The sequence below is a fragment of the Corvus hawaiiensis genome, chromosome 9 (genome assembly GCF_020740725.1).
Source record: "Corvus hawaiiensis isolate bCorHaw1 chromosome 9, bCorHaw1.pri.cur, whole genome shotgun sequence".
NCBI classification, from domain to species: Eukaryota; Metazoa; Chordata; class Aves; order Passeriformes; family Corvidae; genus Corvus; species Corvus hawaiiensis.
This window is the reverse complement of record NC_063221.1, coordinates 24,138,055-24,156,203: the sequence shown is the minus strand read 5'-3', so window position 1 is coordinate 24,156,203 and position 18,149 is coordinate 24,138,055. Positions and strand designations below refer to the sequence as shown.

General features: G+C 38.4%; 1 protein-coding gene across 9 annotated transcripts in view; it reads right to left on the bottom strand.

Annotated features, from left to right (window-relative positions):
- The window catches only part of MAST2 (microtubule associated serine/threonine kinase 2), a 188,708-nt gene that overhangs the window by 75,151 nt on the left and 95,408 nt on the right, over nt 1-18,149 (bottom strand). The window contains exon 1 of one of the 9 annotated variants that reach the window (XM_048312258.1): nt 8,201-8,321. The exons of the other annotated variants lie outside the window; for them this stretch is intronic. Within the exon in view, the coding sequence (XP_048168215.1) occupies nt 8,201-8,274 (74 nt within the window). The 5' untranslated portion in view covers nt 8,275-8,321. Of the gene's footprint in view, nt 1-8,200; nt 8,322-18,149 lie in introns of those variants that run through there. 9 annotated transcript variants of the gene reach the window in all.

The window sequence follows — 18,149 nt, the reverse complement described above, 5'->3', positions numbered from 1 at the left end:
TTAATTCAAAACAGATACCGAGAGAGAATTTCGGATTGCTCAGGTTGCTCCCTTCAGCTTTGAAGAAAAAATGCTGCTTGGGACCTTTCTAATCAAGGCATTCCTTGAATGGCAAAGAGGGAAAAAAGGCTACTGAGATAAGAGTTGGCTCTAAACATCAGAGAAGGCAACAGACAGGAGGTGAAGTTCTGTGGACTCAAAATGCTTGGTGTAGCCAGTAAAACTGGTATAAATTCATGTAGAGAGATACACTGCAGTGTTGAAATAAAGTGTTTGGTTTATGTGGTCCTTACTCAGTTACAGATACAGGTCTGTCAATAAATCACTGTCCCAGATAAAAACAACACACTTAAAAAGACATAAAAAAATTATTTATAAAAATACATTAGGTATCTATACTGCAGCGTATAAACAGACACATCAAATAAGCTGGCTACTAAAATAATAAGAAAATACACCTGTAGAAGGCATTCATGCTAATGGAGCAACAAAACCACAAAAGGCAGGAGAAGAGGAGGAGGCCCTGGGTGCAGATCCTGCCCTGGCACACAGAGCAGGCATCAGATCTATAGCACGGGGAAGTTTCTGGAACAATCAAGCCTGATTACATGTTAAACCTCATTCTTTTGTGTAAAGCCTACTTGCTGAGCCAAATGTTCATTATCCAACAGCCATCAATTTTTCATACAAGGATGGCTGTTCCCATTTAATAACTATACAAATGTGTAATACAAATAGATACACACACACAGGGGTTTGAAATTTTAGCAGACTGAAGCTGGAGCAATCATTCACAAAATTGAGCAGAAGAAAAACACAAACAGTAGAAGTCACAAGCTGACAGCTAAAGCTTGTACATCCAAAGGTTGAAGCAGTTCACCGCTGCCAAGAAAGGGTATTTGTTTTAAGAGCTATTCTACTTAAGGAGGCTGAAAAGTAAAATCAAAATCAATTCCAGTTACAGTAAGATGGTAGAGAGAAGTACATACAAATATACGAATATATTGAAAATAAATGGATGGTAGCAGTGATAACAAAAAGAAATCATAAGAGAAAGTAAGAAAAAACTAAAACCTAGTAAAATCAGAGCCATAATTTACACAGACGTTAAAAAAGCAGATATTAAATAAATGTACCTCATGTAAAATTGGATCAGAATGCAAGCAAAGAAACTGCTAAAAGCTTTTTGAATGCTTTATGCACTTATTCATAACTAAAGGAACTAAGAGCAGCTAAGCATTATTTTTACAAATGGTGTCTAACAAACTTTAGCAGAAACTCACAAGCACAGGAAAACACAGCCCAAGTTTCTCTGAGACAAACTGGTGAAAGATAGGGCTGTTAAAGAACATTAGCCTATTTCTGTATAAGTAAAAGATTGTTGTAAAATTCATTTCTGGGAGCCATGTATTGTGATATCCCAGTGTTCTTGCTGCACCAGTTCTGTCCTGCCACATAGTCTGAAACCAGCATGGCCAGCAGGAAAACAAATGAGACCCATGAAAATTACAGAACGTACACAAATGAAGACACAGAGGAAGACAAATGCAAACACTTACAGAAAGTCAGGTATTCAAATTCCATAGCAATTACGCTAATTTAAATTAGGTCTGCTAATTGTAACACACTAATTTACCATGCAATCAAGACTGGAACAAAATTGAAGGACAGGAAAACACCCAATATACTGGAAATAAGTAATTTCAAAAGCCACCACAGGATTCAAGCTCGCTTCCTCAGAGAACAAAGATTCAGGGAAAGACTGTTCTCATGTGTGCCTGCAGAAGATTTTTATCTCACGTCACTCTGAGTCTCTCCTCTGGCACATGCTCACTGCCAGTGTCGCATGATACCAGAAGTAACTCCTTCAACATCAAATAGAACACGTCAAGTGACGTTTACATCTTCTATTCATTCTGAAGGAGTTTAAATTACATGCTTAGTACTACGTAAACACAGCAGGCAGTAATGAATATGGGGAGACTCATGCAAGCATCATACTGATATATAAGCGCAACATTTGCTTGGATTTTCAGCACATGACTAAGCTTTGTCCTCATATAAAATACGACGGTTGAATACCAAACTTGAGGCATTTTTGAGGAAAAGATGGTGATTAGTTAAACTAACAATCTCAAAACACGTCCAACTTACTACATAGCATTGCCTAAAATGACAGACAGGAGGGACTGGTACCAGGTGGCTTGGATTTCATATCTGGCATAAGGACTCCCCAGCACAGGATTCATAAGCATCCCCCTTCTGAATCCCAGCTCTCTGGACCCATCCACCTTCAGCTGACATAGAACTAAAAACAAATACACCAGAATAGTCTTCTAAAACTAAAATTTTTAAGAGGCCTGGAATAACCTATGATATTTCACTACAGAAATATGTTTTATTTTATCTGCAAATCTATTCTAAAGAACACTTAGGTATTAATCTGTAGTCCTCAAAATAATAGAAAAAGTAAGATAATTGGGCTATGAGTGGAGAAAAACCATTCAGGTATTATCTGATAATTAGCTACAAATATAGAATCAAATCACATAAAAGGTATTTTCCGTAATGGTTTGAAAAGAGGTTTACTTGCTCAATATGGTAACCGAGATGGTGGCCAATACCAAGTGTTCAGCATCTGACTGAAAATTAAGTCATTTCCCTCCAGAGAGGTGTCTGGTGATAGAAGATGACATGCTGTATCTCTCAGTTCCTTAAATAAGGTCTCCTTTTTATAAAAAACATTTTGCTCTAGGGTGTACACTTCCTTGTTAACATTAGCATTCAGCTTGTAGTAAAATAACAGGAATCCCAAGCACACTAGAGAATGTCTCTTAGTTTGCTCCTGACCACAACTTCACACGTCTCCAAAGAACAGGGACCTGCAAAGAGTAACATCATGGCATGGGCAGAGGTTCCTCAGATCCAGAAACATCTCCAAGTCCATCCCAGAGCTTTAAGCTGGTGGGCGCTCGGATTTAAAACACACTTGTCAGAGACAAAAAAGTCAAAATAAGCAGATGCACAGACTTTGTAAGGATTCCAACACCCAAATGTGTCGACTTCAATTAAACACAAGAACTGCACATTTCCAGGCCAATCACGTGCCAGTATGTACTCGCTGTCTTACTTTCCACAGTAGCACTGACCTGATCTGAGCATCCGCAGCAAAGTTCAAGATCTCCCTTTTCCTCATACCTCTCCTCAAACCAGTCTCTTACCCCAGTATTTCATTTAGCTCACTTAAAACACCAGTGCAAAATGATTTTATACTCAGCAGTCTCCTTCATGTGAAGGATCCAAATAATTCATTAAATCGTATGCAATTTGTGTGTTGCTTCGTTTCCTCTCCACAAAGGTTTTGACTTGAAAAACTGGTTTGTCCTGGGCAATAGCCAAATGTTCATACAAGAGAGTTTCAATCTGAACAAAAAGCTTTCAAGGCTGAAAACTTCAGTGTTAACCCTCTAAGACCCTTTCCCTGGGTTTAGTCGAGCAGGGAAACTGCCAACAGTACTCAAACTGATTATAAAGTATGATTTACACAGAATCCCACATAAACTAGAAATTACAAGCAATCCAGGTGGATTGCCTGAATTGTTACAAATGTTTTGAGGTTTTAGGAAGACCTTCCTTCCCATTCATTGGACCAGCCTCTTTCATTGTATTTAAGTAGTGCAAATATCCTGTAATGGAGAGTGTATTGGAAGCTCCCCAAAACTCATCCATTAGTAAGCAAAATACCCATTACATTTCCATGCAATCCAACAGACTATTGTCACAGAGATATTTTCAGAAGATAAGGTGGGAATTTTTTCTCCCCCAAGCAGTGCTTTTGTCCTAAGGCCATATTGAAATACCTAGCAGAAGTAATTTAAATGAAATTTCCTCTCCAATTATGAGTGTCAGGAGGTCATTTAATATGCTGAGCTAAGCAAAAAAAAATCGAGCTAAGTATTATCAAAAGCATCAGATTTCCAAGTCTTTCCCATCCTTCCCAACATAAGGGAAACATTTCTTATGTTATTCATTTGAGCAAGGAAATGTGTGGCATGACAGCTGTCACTTTAAAGTTAATTATAGTATAGACTCACATTTTTAACGTTAGCTTTATCTTACCACAAAAAAGTAAGTATTCTGCTAGCGTCAAACTAATTGTTTTTCTTCAATGTGACAATGTATATATGGAGGAGGTGGCATCCTTCTGACACACACAGCTTTTAATGTCAATCTAGATGAATCAGCATAAAAAGACACCGAATACGTTTGGGGGGATATGTATGGACTCACTGCCTAATGTGGTCCTGTTATGGCAGCTGAAAAGCTACCAGAAAAACACCAATGCATCAGAAAGCACCATTTATGGGTTCCTGGCCACCTGGTTATTTCCATTCCCTCATTTACACCCCAGTGAAAGGTGGTTGCTCTTACTGTTTGTGAATATTTCAAAAATGAATAGCATTCTTCTTAACTACCAAGGAACTGTTTGTAATGAATTACGATTTCCACAGACTCACTGATTTTAGAGGTGTTTTGCTACTTAAAGATTGCTTTACACTTTTACACGTAGTTAATTCTTGCGATTTTAACAAATTATTGTATCACTAAAGCTCTTCACTGAAAGAAGAGGAAAGAGAATTAAAGCATCAATGACAACTGGGGATAAAAATCCAAGATGTCCTTCTTCACAGAAATCCACCTTTTTCATCCTCCAGAATTATCTTTCAAATCGCTTCAACACACAAATCTCCCACCTTAACTTTGCAAAGAGAAAGTCACTAAACAAAAGTGAAATCATTAAAACTCACAGTCACAGCCTGTTCCACCCAGAGAGGATTAAAATGAAAAAATGAGGAAACATTAGAAATCAGCATTCTAAGTCAGTTTTACAAGACCAACAAACACTCACTTGCACAATTCTACAGCACTGTTAATATCAAATTGCAAGCATATATTCAAGATACGCCCAAAGTGCAAAGAAACAAAAGGACTTAAATCCAGAGACATTTAATTTAAATATGTCAGAATTATGCTTTATCTTGCCATAATCCAATTTCAACAGGCAATGCCTCAGTAGAGCTGATACCAGAATACCAGCCCCATATGCCCTTTGAACCAAAGAGTTCTCGTATTTCTCCTATAGTTTAAACTCATAAATATTTATACAGAACCAGTTTGACAGGTAAATGTGATTTATGTTTATGTCACCCCTCCCATGAGAAACTTATGTATTTACAGTTTGCTCTTGACTTTCTCTATCCTTCTGGGAATACGTTCAAGAAGAAACAATCCAGCCACTTTGACCGGAGGAGCAGATGGTTCCCTTTTCCAGAGCCATTAGCTGCGGCGAGAATCCCACCAGCTGCACAAGAGAGCTCATTTCAACAAAATGCACCGAGGAGAAAGAGGAGTCCTTCCCATTTGCCTCCTAATGTAGGAGAAGCCATATGGGAGTCAAGCCCTCTAGGATTTTTAGTACATATCAGAAGCCATTATAGAGAAATGTGCCATAGCTCAGTAGTCAGAATACCACTAGTAACCCTTTCTTGCAATGTGAAACCAAATTAAAACTGAGAGAAATTGATGGTGGAGAAGACCAGAATTAAGAGCATACAAGCTATCACTAATGCAACAGGACCATACAGAAGTTTTACCAACAGAGCAGAGGAAAACTGTATCAAATATATGTCACAGCAAAAAATCCTCTGCTGCTAAACGTGCCCAAGATTCCAAAGTTACAGGAGAAATTTAAATTGAAATCATAATTTTTAAAGGAAGCGCACTAAGAAGTGAACATAATGCTTCGAAAGGGGGCCAATTAAAACACAAAAATTTTTTTTTTTTTGGTGATAGAGTGCTCCATTCCTAGTGCCCAGATGCCACAATCCTGAGAACGTTAGCCCACAGAAACACCCGGGTCATAGCACTGCAATCCACTCCATGTGCAGTGACCACTCTCCGGAGCAAAGCCATTGCGTACATGGACACAGGATTTCAGGATGGATACCCTGGCAAGAATCACATTATTACAGTGATTTATCACAATACTCCTCAGACCAGCCCAACCTGCCCACCCCTCACCCACAAGACGGCAGGCAAAGAGCTGGCAGGCTGCCAGCCCGGCTCGGCAGAAGGTGATATTCCCAGCAAACTGTCACACATGCTCAAATATTTCATTTGAAGGCTGCGGTTTCCATCCTGTGCAAAATAGGATTTCCACCACATGACTTCATGCAGCAGCTCTCTGCTCTGAACCTTCATAGTGCTGTTTGATCATTTTAAAATACCTAATACTCGTTTATGTGATTAAATCAATAAAAAGTCATCTCTTTTCCATTAAGATGCTCAGCGGATTTACAGATCAATTTCTTTCTTTTCGTACTTCAACTACCAACAAATAAATGGAATTGTAAATTTTGAGTAGGCGTTTTCTGACAAAATATCACACCTGAAACCTTGTTAATATCTCTCAAATTGTTTCTGTCCTTGATGAGTAATTTTAAATTCAAAATGGCACACTAACAAGATATTGAAAAACAAGGATGGTTATTTTTGTTATGAGAGACTCTGTGGGTGTCCACTCTGTTTGGAAGACCATGATTGTTGATTTTTCACAAAATACTGCCTTTAGGCATGCTGGGCACTGTCTGGAACAGAGTGAGCTTTAGGAAACCAAAGTTGTGCAAGCAGGAGTCATAAAAGGATCCAGAATCTACAGGTCTAACACAGATTATCTTCTTATGCAAAGGTGTCTTCCCTCACCTGCCCTAAACTAGCTCCTTTCCTCCTGGCTCTGCCCAGCTCACAGCGAGCCAGGTCTCATTACCTGCTCACAGGTTGGTGGCCAAGAGCACCTGAAAGCCAAATCCAACCTACCTCAGCCTTTGCAAATGGAGGCACAGGACAATAATTTGCCACCCTTTCCTCTTCCCAGCCAAATTCAAGAAATCTGTAAGAAAATATGGAGCTTTATCTCTGTCACTTCTGTCACTCCACCAAACCACTGCTACAACTGCTCAATGGGTGTAAAACTTACTGCTTGGAGCAGAGACATCAACATAACCTGAATCTCGAGGAGCTCTTTAAGTAACAGGCTAAAGACAACAATTTTGAAAAGAACGACATTGCTAATGCAATTCCTGGCAACTAAGATCTCTATTTATTTACAAAATCTTTCTTCATTGGCACGAAGATTTCTAAAAGTCACTGGCAGCACAGAACACAACTTTAATAAAATTTAAATCACAAATGTGGAATAATACCAAAAAATGAAGAGTCCCCTGAAATATTAGTTGGTAGAAGCTACAATCCTCTAAAAAAATTAACATAAATTCTGATAGCTGAGGAACAAAATTCACCCTAAAACTCAAGCCAAAGCTTATATCCTGAGTCTTACATAGATTATTAACTGTATCAACAAACCAGCTGCTGAGAAATTCTGATACCAGCTGCAACTGTTTACTCATAAATCTGAATATACTGCTTTAGTCAGGATTAACTACCTACCAGTCTCACCAGTAAGTTTTCAGGCTGCAAACGTTAAGCTCCACAGAGCACCTGATGAGCGATAATTATGTTGATATTTCCCAGTCTTGAAGTGACACCCCTGTACTGCATCAGATCCGATACCATTCATTAGTTCACACACTTCAATGGGATTTTAGCAAAATCCAGAGAACAGTGTAAATACAAACACTCATCCTATTAACTGCTACATTAACATATTCACATCTCTAATAAAAAAAGATGTTAAATGTATTAAGCATTATTTAAAATTTAAGGTTATGCATATCTCTGTGAAGACTGTAAGTGCTGTAAGTCAAAATATTTGCAAGTCTTTCACGGTGCTGCCTCTTTCAACATAATACTGTTTTGCTACTTCAAATAATAAAGCAGCTTGCTCTCAGTAAGCATCTATCCATCATTTTGTAGAAACAAACCCCTTATCACATTCACATAGTATGAGAAGGAACAATGCATTTAAATAAATATCTTTAAAAAGGACAATCGGTGGATCTGCACAGTATGATTTTTATAATGAATACAATTACAAATCATTCAGAAATTAAGAAATCATATCTAACGTACTAGGAATATGATTCAATCTGTTAAAACAGGGAACAAAAAGCAAGACTAAACAGTATTAAAACAAGTAGCTTAGAAAAACATCAAAGAATTACTCGCAAAATCCTTAGATTACCTTTTGGATCGTCTCAACATGCTGGTAGCAGGCAGAGAGAAATTGGACAGCACTGTCCAAAAGGAGTCAGACATGATCTTTAAAAGCTTTCATTGCTGGGAAAATACAGCACAATCAAGCCACTAGCAATAAATAAGGAACTAAATAATACCAGTGACAGAGCCAATGCAAATTCCCTGTAGACCTTGCAAGCTGTTCCATTAATGTGAGACAGGCAGGCAAGCATACATATTGCTGCTGTTTCCACTGCCTCTGTTTTCTCCCTGCTCCATCCCTGCCTCCCGCCCTCCACCTTAGGAGGCAGTGCAAAATGAGATATTTATTCTCCTCCTAATATATGCCCTTTAAACCTGGAGTTTGCTGAATATACAACATACATGCTTTCTATACATCTCTCTGTGTTCATCTAATTACAAACAAAATATTTTGAATATTTTCAAAACCATAACTGGGCACTGTTTGCAATCCTGGATAACACAGGGGTTTAAGCTGTGTCTGCACAGAAAGCACCACTGACTGCCTAGTTTGTGTTTTTATTCTGACATGGTGGCTCTTCTTTTCCTAACTACGTGAGGCACATCAGGGGCATTTTGCTTATTTTCTTAATTAATCTTCCACCTTTAAACAAATCCCATCTTTCATCTTTAGTAACCCAAGTGGATTTTTCATTTAAAAAAAAAAAAAAAAGCTTCTAATGCTTCCTAAGATCAGTTTACACCAGAAATCCATTCTCCCCCTGAAGTCAGCCACACCACATCCACGTCAGTCACAGGAAACACAAACTCCTACGTAGCACCTGGTGCCCAAAAACAACTCAACCAGCTGAATTCTGACAACAAAACGCAAGCAGGATTCGTGTGATGCACATCAGAGGTTTCCTACACACCCCCTTGCACATCAGCCACAAGTTCACTGCTCCCCTTTGTGCCTGTAGAAGCCTCTTGCCATGTTTTTGCTTTTTCCGGGGTCTAAACAAAACCTCGCTGGAGCTGCCTTTTTTTTTTTCTTAATTTCAGTATGCAATCTATTTTCTTTCTATTGTGGCTTTTTTAAGCACTTCTGCCAGTAGGAAAGCTAATGACGTTCTCATATTTCAGCCCTCTTGAGTGGCTTTTTATCACAGACATGAGAAAGATGACAATCAACAGCTGGCACAGCCTTCCAAGCACAATACAGCTCTAAAAAAAATACACAAAAATGTCTGGGAGAAAGAAATCCCACTAGATTCACTTTAGCTTTCCACACAATCTCATGGAAGAATTAGATGGTCTTCATAATTTTCCATTAAATAATGACATATTTTTAATACATACATTTATCAAGAATTGCAGTATCTGATTGAGCAAAGTATTCCCTTCCGTCTGGGCTTCAAAATGGGCAAATGGGATTTTTAGAATCTCTGCACAACACAACCATCTTTTCTAGTGCTTTTAAACATTTTTACAAAATTAATCTGAATCACAAAGTGGTTTTATTTCACAAAGTTAAAAGTACAACCAAACCAAACTCTGCCACTCTCTACTACTGATGAGAAAGAGTAAACACATTCATTTTTGTGTCCACATAATATCATGTACCAATCAAGTTGAAACTGAACACTAGCCTTTTAGAATTATATTCAGGATATTATGTGACCTTCCAATTCCAATAAACTCTGGTTTTGAAAAGGTATGAAAATCTTACTCTGTCAGCTAAAACATGAATTGAAATTCATGAGCAAGTGGGAAAAAAGTGTTCGGCTAACTAACAAAATAAACCTATCACAACAGAAATAAATTCCTGACTGCTTATAGTTAGCAAATAAGATCACAATCAGCTAACACCCCTAAATCTGTATTAGTCATGCTTTTTTCAAAATCGATTGAAAATTCTGTAGTTGAACACGTATCACTCATTATCACTGTACTCAGCAGCAGCACTTCCACATCTCTTGCGGGAAGGACACAAAAAGGAGAAGCCATTTTAGGAGAACACTTCTCCATGGGCATCAGTGACTGACAGCCCTACAGCAATGTTAATCCAGCTAAACCTTGTCCATACTCTGCTGATCCTGGGGAACACAGGGCACCCCAAGCAGGGATGGGGATGGGATGTTTGCTATCATCAGAAACCCATCCATCCACCCATCTTGCCATTTAACATGATTCTGCAGAGCTTTTACCCAAGAACCGCAAAAAGCACTTTGAGAATTACATAACACTAGTTCAAAACCAGCAGAAGTTTAACACTTTATATTCCTGCTTTTCAAAATGCCTGTTCCACATGGAAGTAACAAACTCTAATCCTGCAAATCAGCGCCTGCAAAGCACTCATTTTGGGACCCAGAGACTCCTGAGAAGTTCAGAGTATCCAAAACAAGTGAAGACACCACACTTGGAGATGCAGTGTTTTTGCTAGAAAAACAGAAGAACACAAACTGTCAAAAAGCTTTTAAAATAAGTCACGTCTTAAAATATGACAGTGTCAACATTTGCAGAATTGTCTTTAGTAGCAACAAATATAGGAAGCATAAGGATTTTCTCACATCTACAATGACAACTGAAATCCTTGGAAGGAACTGCCTCTGCACAATCAGCAAAACGTTTTGGAAAATTTGGGCCAGAAATTTCTCACTAATTCAAAATATACCATATCTGTATATGAGAAAACATGTCAACAACACACTCACACAAGTAGGTTACAAGATGAGTTTTCTATTTTATTTAACTCATAATAACATTAAAATGTCTTTGTGAATTCCAGACCCTGAGTTATTCCAAGCCTAAAGAAACTACTTCCTTTATAACATTCTCCCACTCGCCTTTCAGGATATTTAGTCTCCATCAATCTTCCTAATGCACCTTCTCCACTTTATGCCCAACTTGTCCTCAGAAAAGACCACCTGCAGAACATTTCAGCAGCTCCTGTGATGATGGAGTATTTCTCTGTCAACCAAATGCACAGTTTCTAGGGCCCTCCTAATGACACTGCATCCACTGGACAGTTATAAATAGTCAATGTCAATGACTTCCCCAATTTCTCATCTTTACCTTTACCAAAGTAGGACATTAATTAAGCCTGACATTAAATGAGAATGCAATTAAGCAAACAGTCCACATGAAACCCATTGCTTTCTGGACTTTTTTATAGCAGCTACATTTATCATTAAATAAATTTCCTTGGCATAAGATCATCTTCTTTTAAATAAAATCTGTCATTTTAGAAGTAAGCCGAACTCCCTGAAAAGTGTGAAGCAATACCAAGAGGCTCAATGAGGTAATTTTGAAAAATAATATCCCAAAGATCAAAACTCCTATGACTGACTACATTTTAAGTCGACTATGTATCAAGAGAAGTTTCCACAAAATATTGATTATATTTTTAAACACTTCAACCAGGATGAACCATGTAATAGAGCAGTAGTTTTCAAATGAAGATGAATTTCATGAGTTACACTGTGGTAAAGGAAAACTTACAGTGGAAACCAGCTGAAATACAAACTGGGAAAAACCTACTCTTGCTAATTAGTCCATCACTTGAATGGTTACATTGTATTACACTTCACATAAGAACATGATACTTTCAGACATAACTTTTTTAAACAGTCATTAGACTCAAACCCACAAATTATTCACTAGAAATACCCAGATATTAAAACGATTTTGCAAGCAAATCCAAATTCTTTGGAGAAGATACATCCTATCTCTATAAAGAGCATATTGACTTTATTTTAAACTTTAAATTGTATATCCAACAAGCACAGAAAATTATTCTACTGATGCCTTTTCCTGGTCTTAAAATCAAGAATCAAACATGGTTAGAATGGGAAAAGGGATTTTACCTTGGTTTTTATTTTAAGGATCCTTAGGTGCACACGTCCAGGTCAAATGCACCGAAATGCACGCCCCCAAAAGATCTGGTATAACATTATAGGTTTTACTAATTACATAGCTATCAAAAATTCCCCAATGAGAGGCTCGAGTGAGGCCCCCCTCCCCAAGGAGCCTTCTCCTGGCTGGTTCTATCTTAGTTTACAGAGAATGTGTTCTGGAGAGGACCTTGGGGTCTGGGGCACACTGATCCCTAGCTACAAAGCTTCTGAAATGTTTAGTCTCTCAGCTTGACAAACAAGTCCAAGAATGTAGGCAAAAAGCACTGAGAATACAGAAGCTGTAAAAAAGGTGTAACAGGGGTATAAAAGAAAAGGCAAAAAATCTTCATGGCATCACTACTATAATTCAGCATAAGCTAACGCAGGTGAAGAGTTATCTGCTCTGTATCACCATACAGTGAAAAGTGTGTAAGGTGCAAAAACTCCAGCAGAAAACTTTGGTCTTTCAATAGAGAGAAAGAAGAAAGTTCTTCCTTTATGCTTAAAAAAAAAAAAAAAAAAAAGGAAGGTTCCTTTAAAAAAAAAATTACATGGGAGACATGTTTTGAGCTATTTGGGGCATCATTATTATTTGAACAGTGACCTACGCAAGTGAAGAACAGACTGTCTTTGAGCTGCCTGCAATCGCAAGACTCCTAAGTAACAGTCTGACAGAAAACATTAGGTTGAATGTATCTTCAAGATTCACTTTTCTATCATTTTCTAGGTTATAAAACCAGAGATTTCTTCCTTTTGGGGCAGAAATCACCAAGTCACCACCCCAAAACTAAAGAGTAATTCTCTTTTACTACAGTGGCTCCCATGGATTTCAACTGCTATCTCTGTATAAAAGGGCTCCCAAAGACATATCTACATGAGATTAAAAAAAGAGCTGATGGCCAAGGGCTTTGGGGGTGAAGAACAACTAAACTGCCCTCTGGTGTGCCTTCCCTATGCAGGGAACATCCTAGTGACTGCACTGGTTAATGATTCAAAGGATCAGAAACGTTTACTGGAGCAGCTATCAGGCACTGCACCTGCATGGAAGCTGCCAACTCCTCATGTAACTTTAATCGAGCACAGTTACTGAACTAACAGGGGTTGCCATCCTAGTGGACAGCCCGAAATGCTATCTAATGCACTACAATATCACTGCACAGTTAAGCACAAGCAACTGCTCTGATTTCAGTCTAAAACAACTCTCACAAAATTGTACTCACTCAGATAGAGAAGATGCCAACTACAGCTCCATCATCACAATTCGTATCTTCTAAGTGAAAACACTACTAGCGATAAGAAGTGAGTAGTGCTAAAACACCAAGTTAACTGTGCCCCAAATCCTATGAATATATAATAAGAAATATTCTTTCTTTGTATTTTTATTTACAAAAATATCACTTATTAGTATGTTAATATTCCACATAACGCTGTCCTTTCCCAAGTAACAGTAGTAAGACGTTTGGCAACTCCAATATAACATAAGCTTAACATCATTTCAAACTCACAGACTTGACAATTGGGCTCAGATGCCATGGAAAGGTCAATTATCCTCTTTAAATAAGTTACTAGTTCTAGCGTTCTTTCCTTAGCCCTGCCTTCTTCATGTGCGATTCAAATGTCAGTTGTCCAATTTAATCAAATGTAACCTCCATATGTGATTCAAATGCCATAAAAATTGAGAAATGTTATTTGAAAAACAACAATATTGAAAATCAGATCTGAAAATGTCACTTCCTATTTACACAGAAATCTTCTAATGTTTTATCCAAAATGTAGTTAAGGATATTCAATAGCACTTGCAAGAAACACAGCACCACAGAGTGCTGCTGTAACCCCAACATCCTCATCCAAAGGTTCCCCCTCCTCTTCATCAGCCAAAATTTATCCAAAGGAAAACACAGATTGAGCCTCCTCTTGCCACCATAGCATCTCCTCATCTTTGTCATGTATTATTTATCCCAAAGCACTTAAAGCTTCCTTTTTAACCTGTAATACAGTCTTAATGAATTCACTGTGCGACTGGATTTGCAAACAGGAAGATAACTTAATCTCTTCTCCTGCCACTCTAGCCTGTAGCAGCCTCTCCATGAAGAAGTACAGCACTTCAGCTCTTTGCAGAATTTTTCCACCTCTGACTCCCTGTACTTGAGTAACACCACCAGGCTATAGCTAATTCTCCTGTAACATAGGTTTTGTATATATCCCAAAGAGCTGTAGCACACAGTCCTTGACACACATGGTCCATAATCATTCCAACAAAACTATGTCAGCAAAGCAGATTTGAAAAAGCAGGTGTTATTCCCCCCATTTTACAGAGAAGCTACAGGGCAGAGCTTAAAGGACAAATTAGGGTAAGAGCAGCAGCAAAGGTGGCTGGCACACTTTGTGTCTTTGCAGGGAGTGAGGACTGAAGAAGAAATACCAGTGGATGGCTAAACCTAAACCAAGACAACAGGCAAGTAATTAAGGTAAAATGAACAAAGCAAACAACAAAGAGAGGGAACTGAGCTGTATTTCAGTGGGTGAATTAGAGGGCTTTGAGTTACTCAGCTCTCAATTACTGGCTCACAAAAGCAAAAAGGGCTCCCCTCATCTATGCAAGCCCACAAACCCCCAGCACGCATCCCAGGGCAGCAGCCTCTGCCAAGGATCACCATGGCGCCCCCGGGCTCAGGGCACACGTGGCGAGCAGCGAGCAGGGAGTGCTGTCACCTGTTCCACAGCATATTACTCAGAAGATCAAATCAAGCCTGAACTCTGAAACAAGCTCTGGCATCTGATTTGTTTCTCAGTATAATTCAGGTTGTTTGCTCCAACCCAAATCTCCGGTGCAGGACATTCCACTCCACAGCTTGTTTCCTCTCTCCCTGGTTAACACACTTAGGCTCAGCTGAAATGTTAAGGATATTGTAAAGCCCTTGCATTTACCACGGCTTTTCTGAGACAAAAAGCTTATTTTGTAGGATGTTGGCTAAGAAGAGTTATTCTGGGAGCAAGGGGAATGCTAATGTAATGAACAGACGAAGAGGATGAATTTTACATTTTCAAGCATAAATTCTTAATGAAGTTAGAGCATGGGATAAGAATAGACTTTACAAAATAAGCATGGTACAGAAGAGACATGAGAAATCAAAACCATGCTTGGGAAACATCAGGGGTGCTAGTAGACACACACACAAAAAAAGGATTAAAAGTTTATCTAGTTTTAAGGCAGATTACATCCTTATTTGGACATGAATTTTTAACAGAAATTGGCCCCTATTTTAGCCATGCCTCTGGAATACTATGAACCTTCACAGCAAAAGCTTAGCTTTTAATCTTAAAGTCTGGGAAAACTGTGATAAGATATCATCAACTGTCAGGCAAACAAACTGCTCCAGGTTGTGAACCTCAGAAAAATATTTAACATAAAACCAGATCCAACATAAGCCTGGACCACATATTTTTATATAACTACAGATTGATACAACTCTATCACTGTTCTACAGTAATTCTGAGAAACCCACACAGGTGATGCATTACAAAACCAAGGTTTCCTAAAATACACGTATTATTTAGAAGGTCTTGAATGAAGACATTTATTTTATATATGACTTCTAACGTGTGTCTACCTATATATAAGTGGAGACATAAATTAGAAAACAGATGCAGATTTAATAAATTAAGATAAATTGACTCAAACTGAATTCTCAGCTTTGAAATAAAGTACGGAATGGACAGATATGGAACTCTTAATGATTTCTGCAGTCTCCAGAGAAACACTCATGTTGAAATACTAAAACCAAAATTTATCAGTTTGCAATACTAAATCTTACTATACTCTACTGTAACATTAAAAATGGCACAAATAAATCAAAATAATCTAGCTAGAAACAAAAATATATAACAAAATTGCTTGGTTTTAAAATAAATTACTTTCATAACCAATCTCACCAATGACCTTTTAAGCCATCTCATATGTAAAGAAAAAGAGAAAGTGTTGATAAATGGGAATATTCATCTTGTATTTATTTTCTTCCAAATTTTTATTAGATGTAGCATTATATAGATTTTACAGATGAGAAAAAGAAAAGAAAAAAATTAATATTTAAGAAAAAATATAAGCAATTTTTAAAAATATTTTGTAACAAACATTTTCTGCACTACCTATTAAAATGCAGCCAGTAAGAAAAGCAAATCTTATTTCCAGCTGGCCAAAGTATTTAGTACAACACACAGGCTTCTAAACAAACACAGGAGCAGAGAGAGCACAGATCACGCGTGCAAACCAACACCACCTGCGTGTCCGGAGAACACCCTTCCTGCAGAGAAAGCACAACTGAAACCAAGAAATACTTCTCCCATTAGCGACCACTTACAAGAGCACGATGTAAAACACCGACTGCGGCGTCCTGCGGCCGAGTCTGCAGCTGCCCTTGTTTTTGACAAGAAGGGGGAAGTTGCAGAAGCGACAGGTCCCAGTTTTGTGATCCATCTTGCCACGAGCGGAGGCTGCGCGCACTCAGCCATGGGGCGCAGGCCGGGACACGTCGCCACGGGCTGCTCCTCCATGCCAAAGACAAATGCAGCTCTAATCAACTGCATTTTGCTCAAACTAACTGCAAGTTCTCTGCAAGGGCAATGCAGACACTCGTGACTTTAAAGGAACACTCCTGGTCAATACTTGTGGGTTGATTCACTCGGAAAATTGGACGTTTAATGATTCTGGAATCTTCCAGTCTCTTGGAAGCAGAATGGGCAAGCAGCTGCATTAAATTGAAGTGTGGAGAAAAGCTAATAGGGACTTTGACAAGATTTCTTTATGTGGAAAATTTTGCCCTAAAAATTTTCTGAGAATTATAAGTTGACCTTTTCTGCTATTTTAAATTTCTCATCTGCTCACAAATAAAAGTGAGTATCTCAGGAACAGAAACAGAAATGTAATAGAAGTGTACAAAAATAATATTCACCCCTTCTCAGGCAAGTTATAACCCAAACACACATTATCACTTCTACTTGTGCAGCATGTCTTTGATGAGAATCAAAAGAACTACTTCCAAAAATGGCTTCTTTAGTGTTTATATAAATAAATGCCCATCTCAGCCCAGAGATGTGACAATGCAATTCTCAGTGCACAGCAAGTCTTTCCCAGACGGCCGGATCAATAACATCCCTGCGCTAAAGACCTAAAGGTCTGAAGAAAGGAAAGGACAGGGAGAACAGGAAGGAAACAAAAGCACACAGAGCTCTTTCACCACAGCAAAGATTACGGTTTGAAGATTTTATTTTAGAACATTAATAATTCATAATGACAGTGTAATGTAAACTAGGTTAGAAGATTATGCTCTCAAGTACCACACAAGGGATTGAATGACAGAATAATAACAACTAGCCAAAGTAGCAAAATTTCAGGAGATAAATGAGGGGAAGAGAGAACTTATAAAAGAAGCGTATTTGAGATGAATGAACAAAAACAGGAATAGAGAGATGCTGAAGAAAAGGGGAGCACAGATGCAGCCTGTAGAAACAGAGCATGAGTGGGTCCATTTACAGCAGATGAAGCTCTGCAGGCCCTCTGGCATGGTAGTTATGAATATTCAAACAAGAGCATAAATTTGAGACAAAAGTTCACCATAGCTCAGGGTAGTGAGACACAGCTGAAATGGGACACCATTCCAAAAATTGGTGAAAAGTTACCTGGAGATCCTCTTTCCTTCTTTACATTCTGAACTATCCTTAAGTTTTCAGGTTAATATTGATCCACTAAATGGTTTATCTAACTAAATTAAAACTGTAACACTTGTCTTCAAAAAGCAATTTTTTAAGGAAACGCAGTGGAGAGGAACCTGCTGCTCATGGGCAGGAACAGTCTTGGGCTGACACACACAGCTGTGTAAAATAACCTCTGTTTTCCCCCAGCTCCACACCGTGAAGGTGACACCAGGTACTTGCTGTTAGTACATCTTTACTATTAGTACTTCAGCACAGGACATTAAGAGGGCCCTTTGCACACTCACTGATTTTCCAAATTAAAACTAAAAATAGCCCCTGGTTGCCTCAGAGTGCAATTAAAAACAAATCTTGGATAATGCATGGCACTGTCTATCAACAATAATAAAC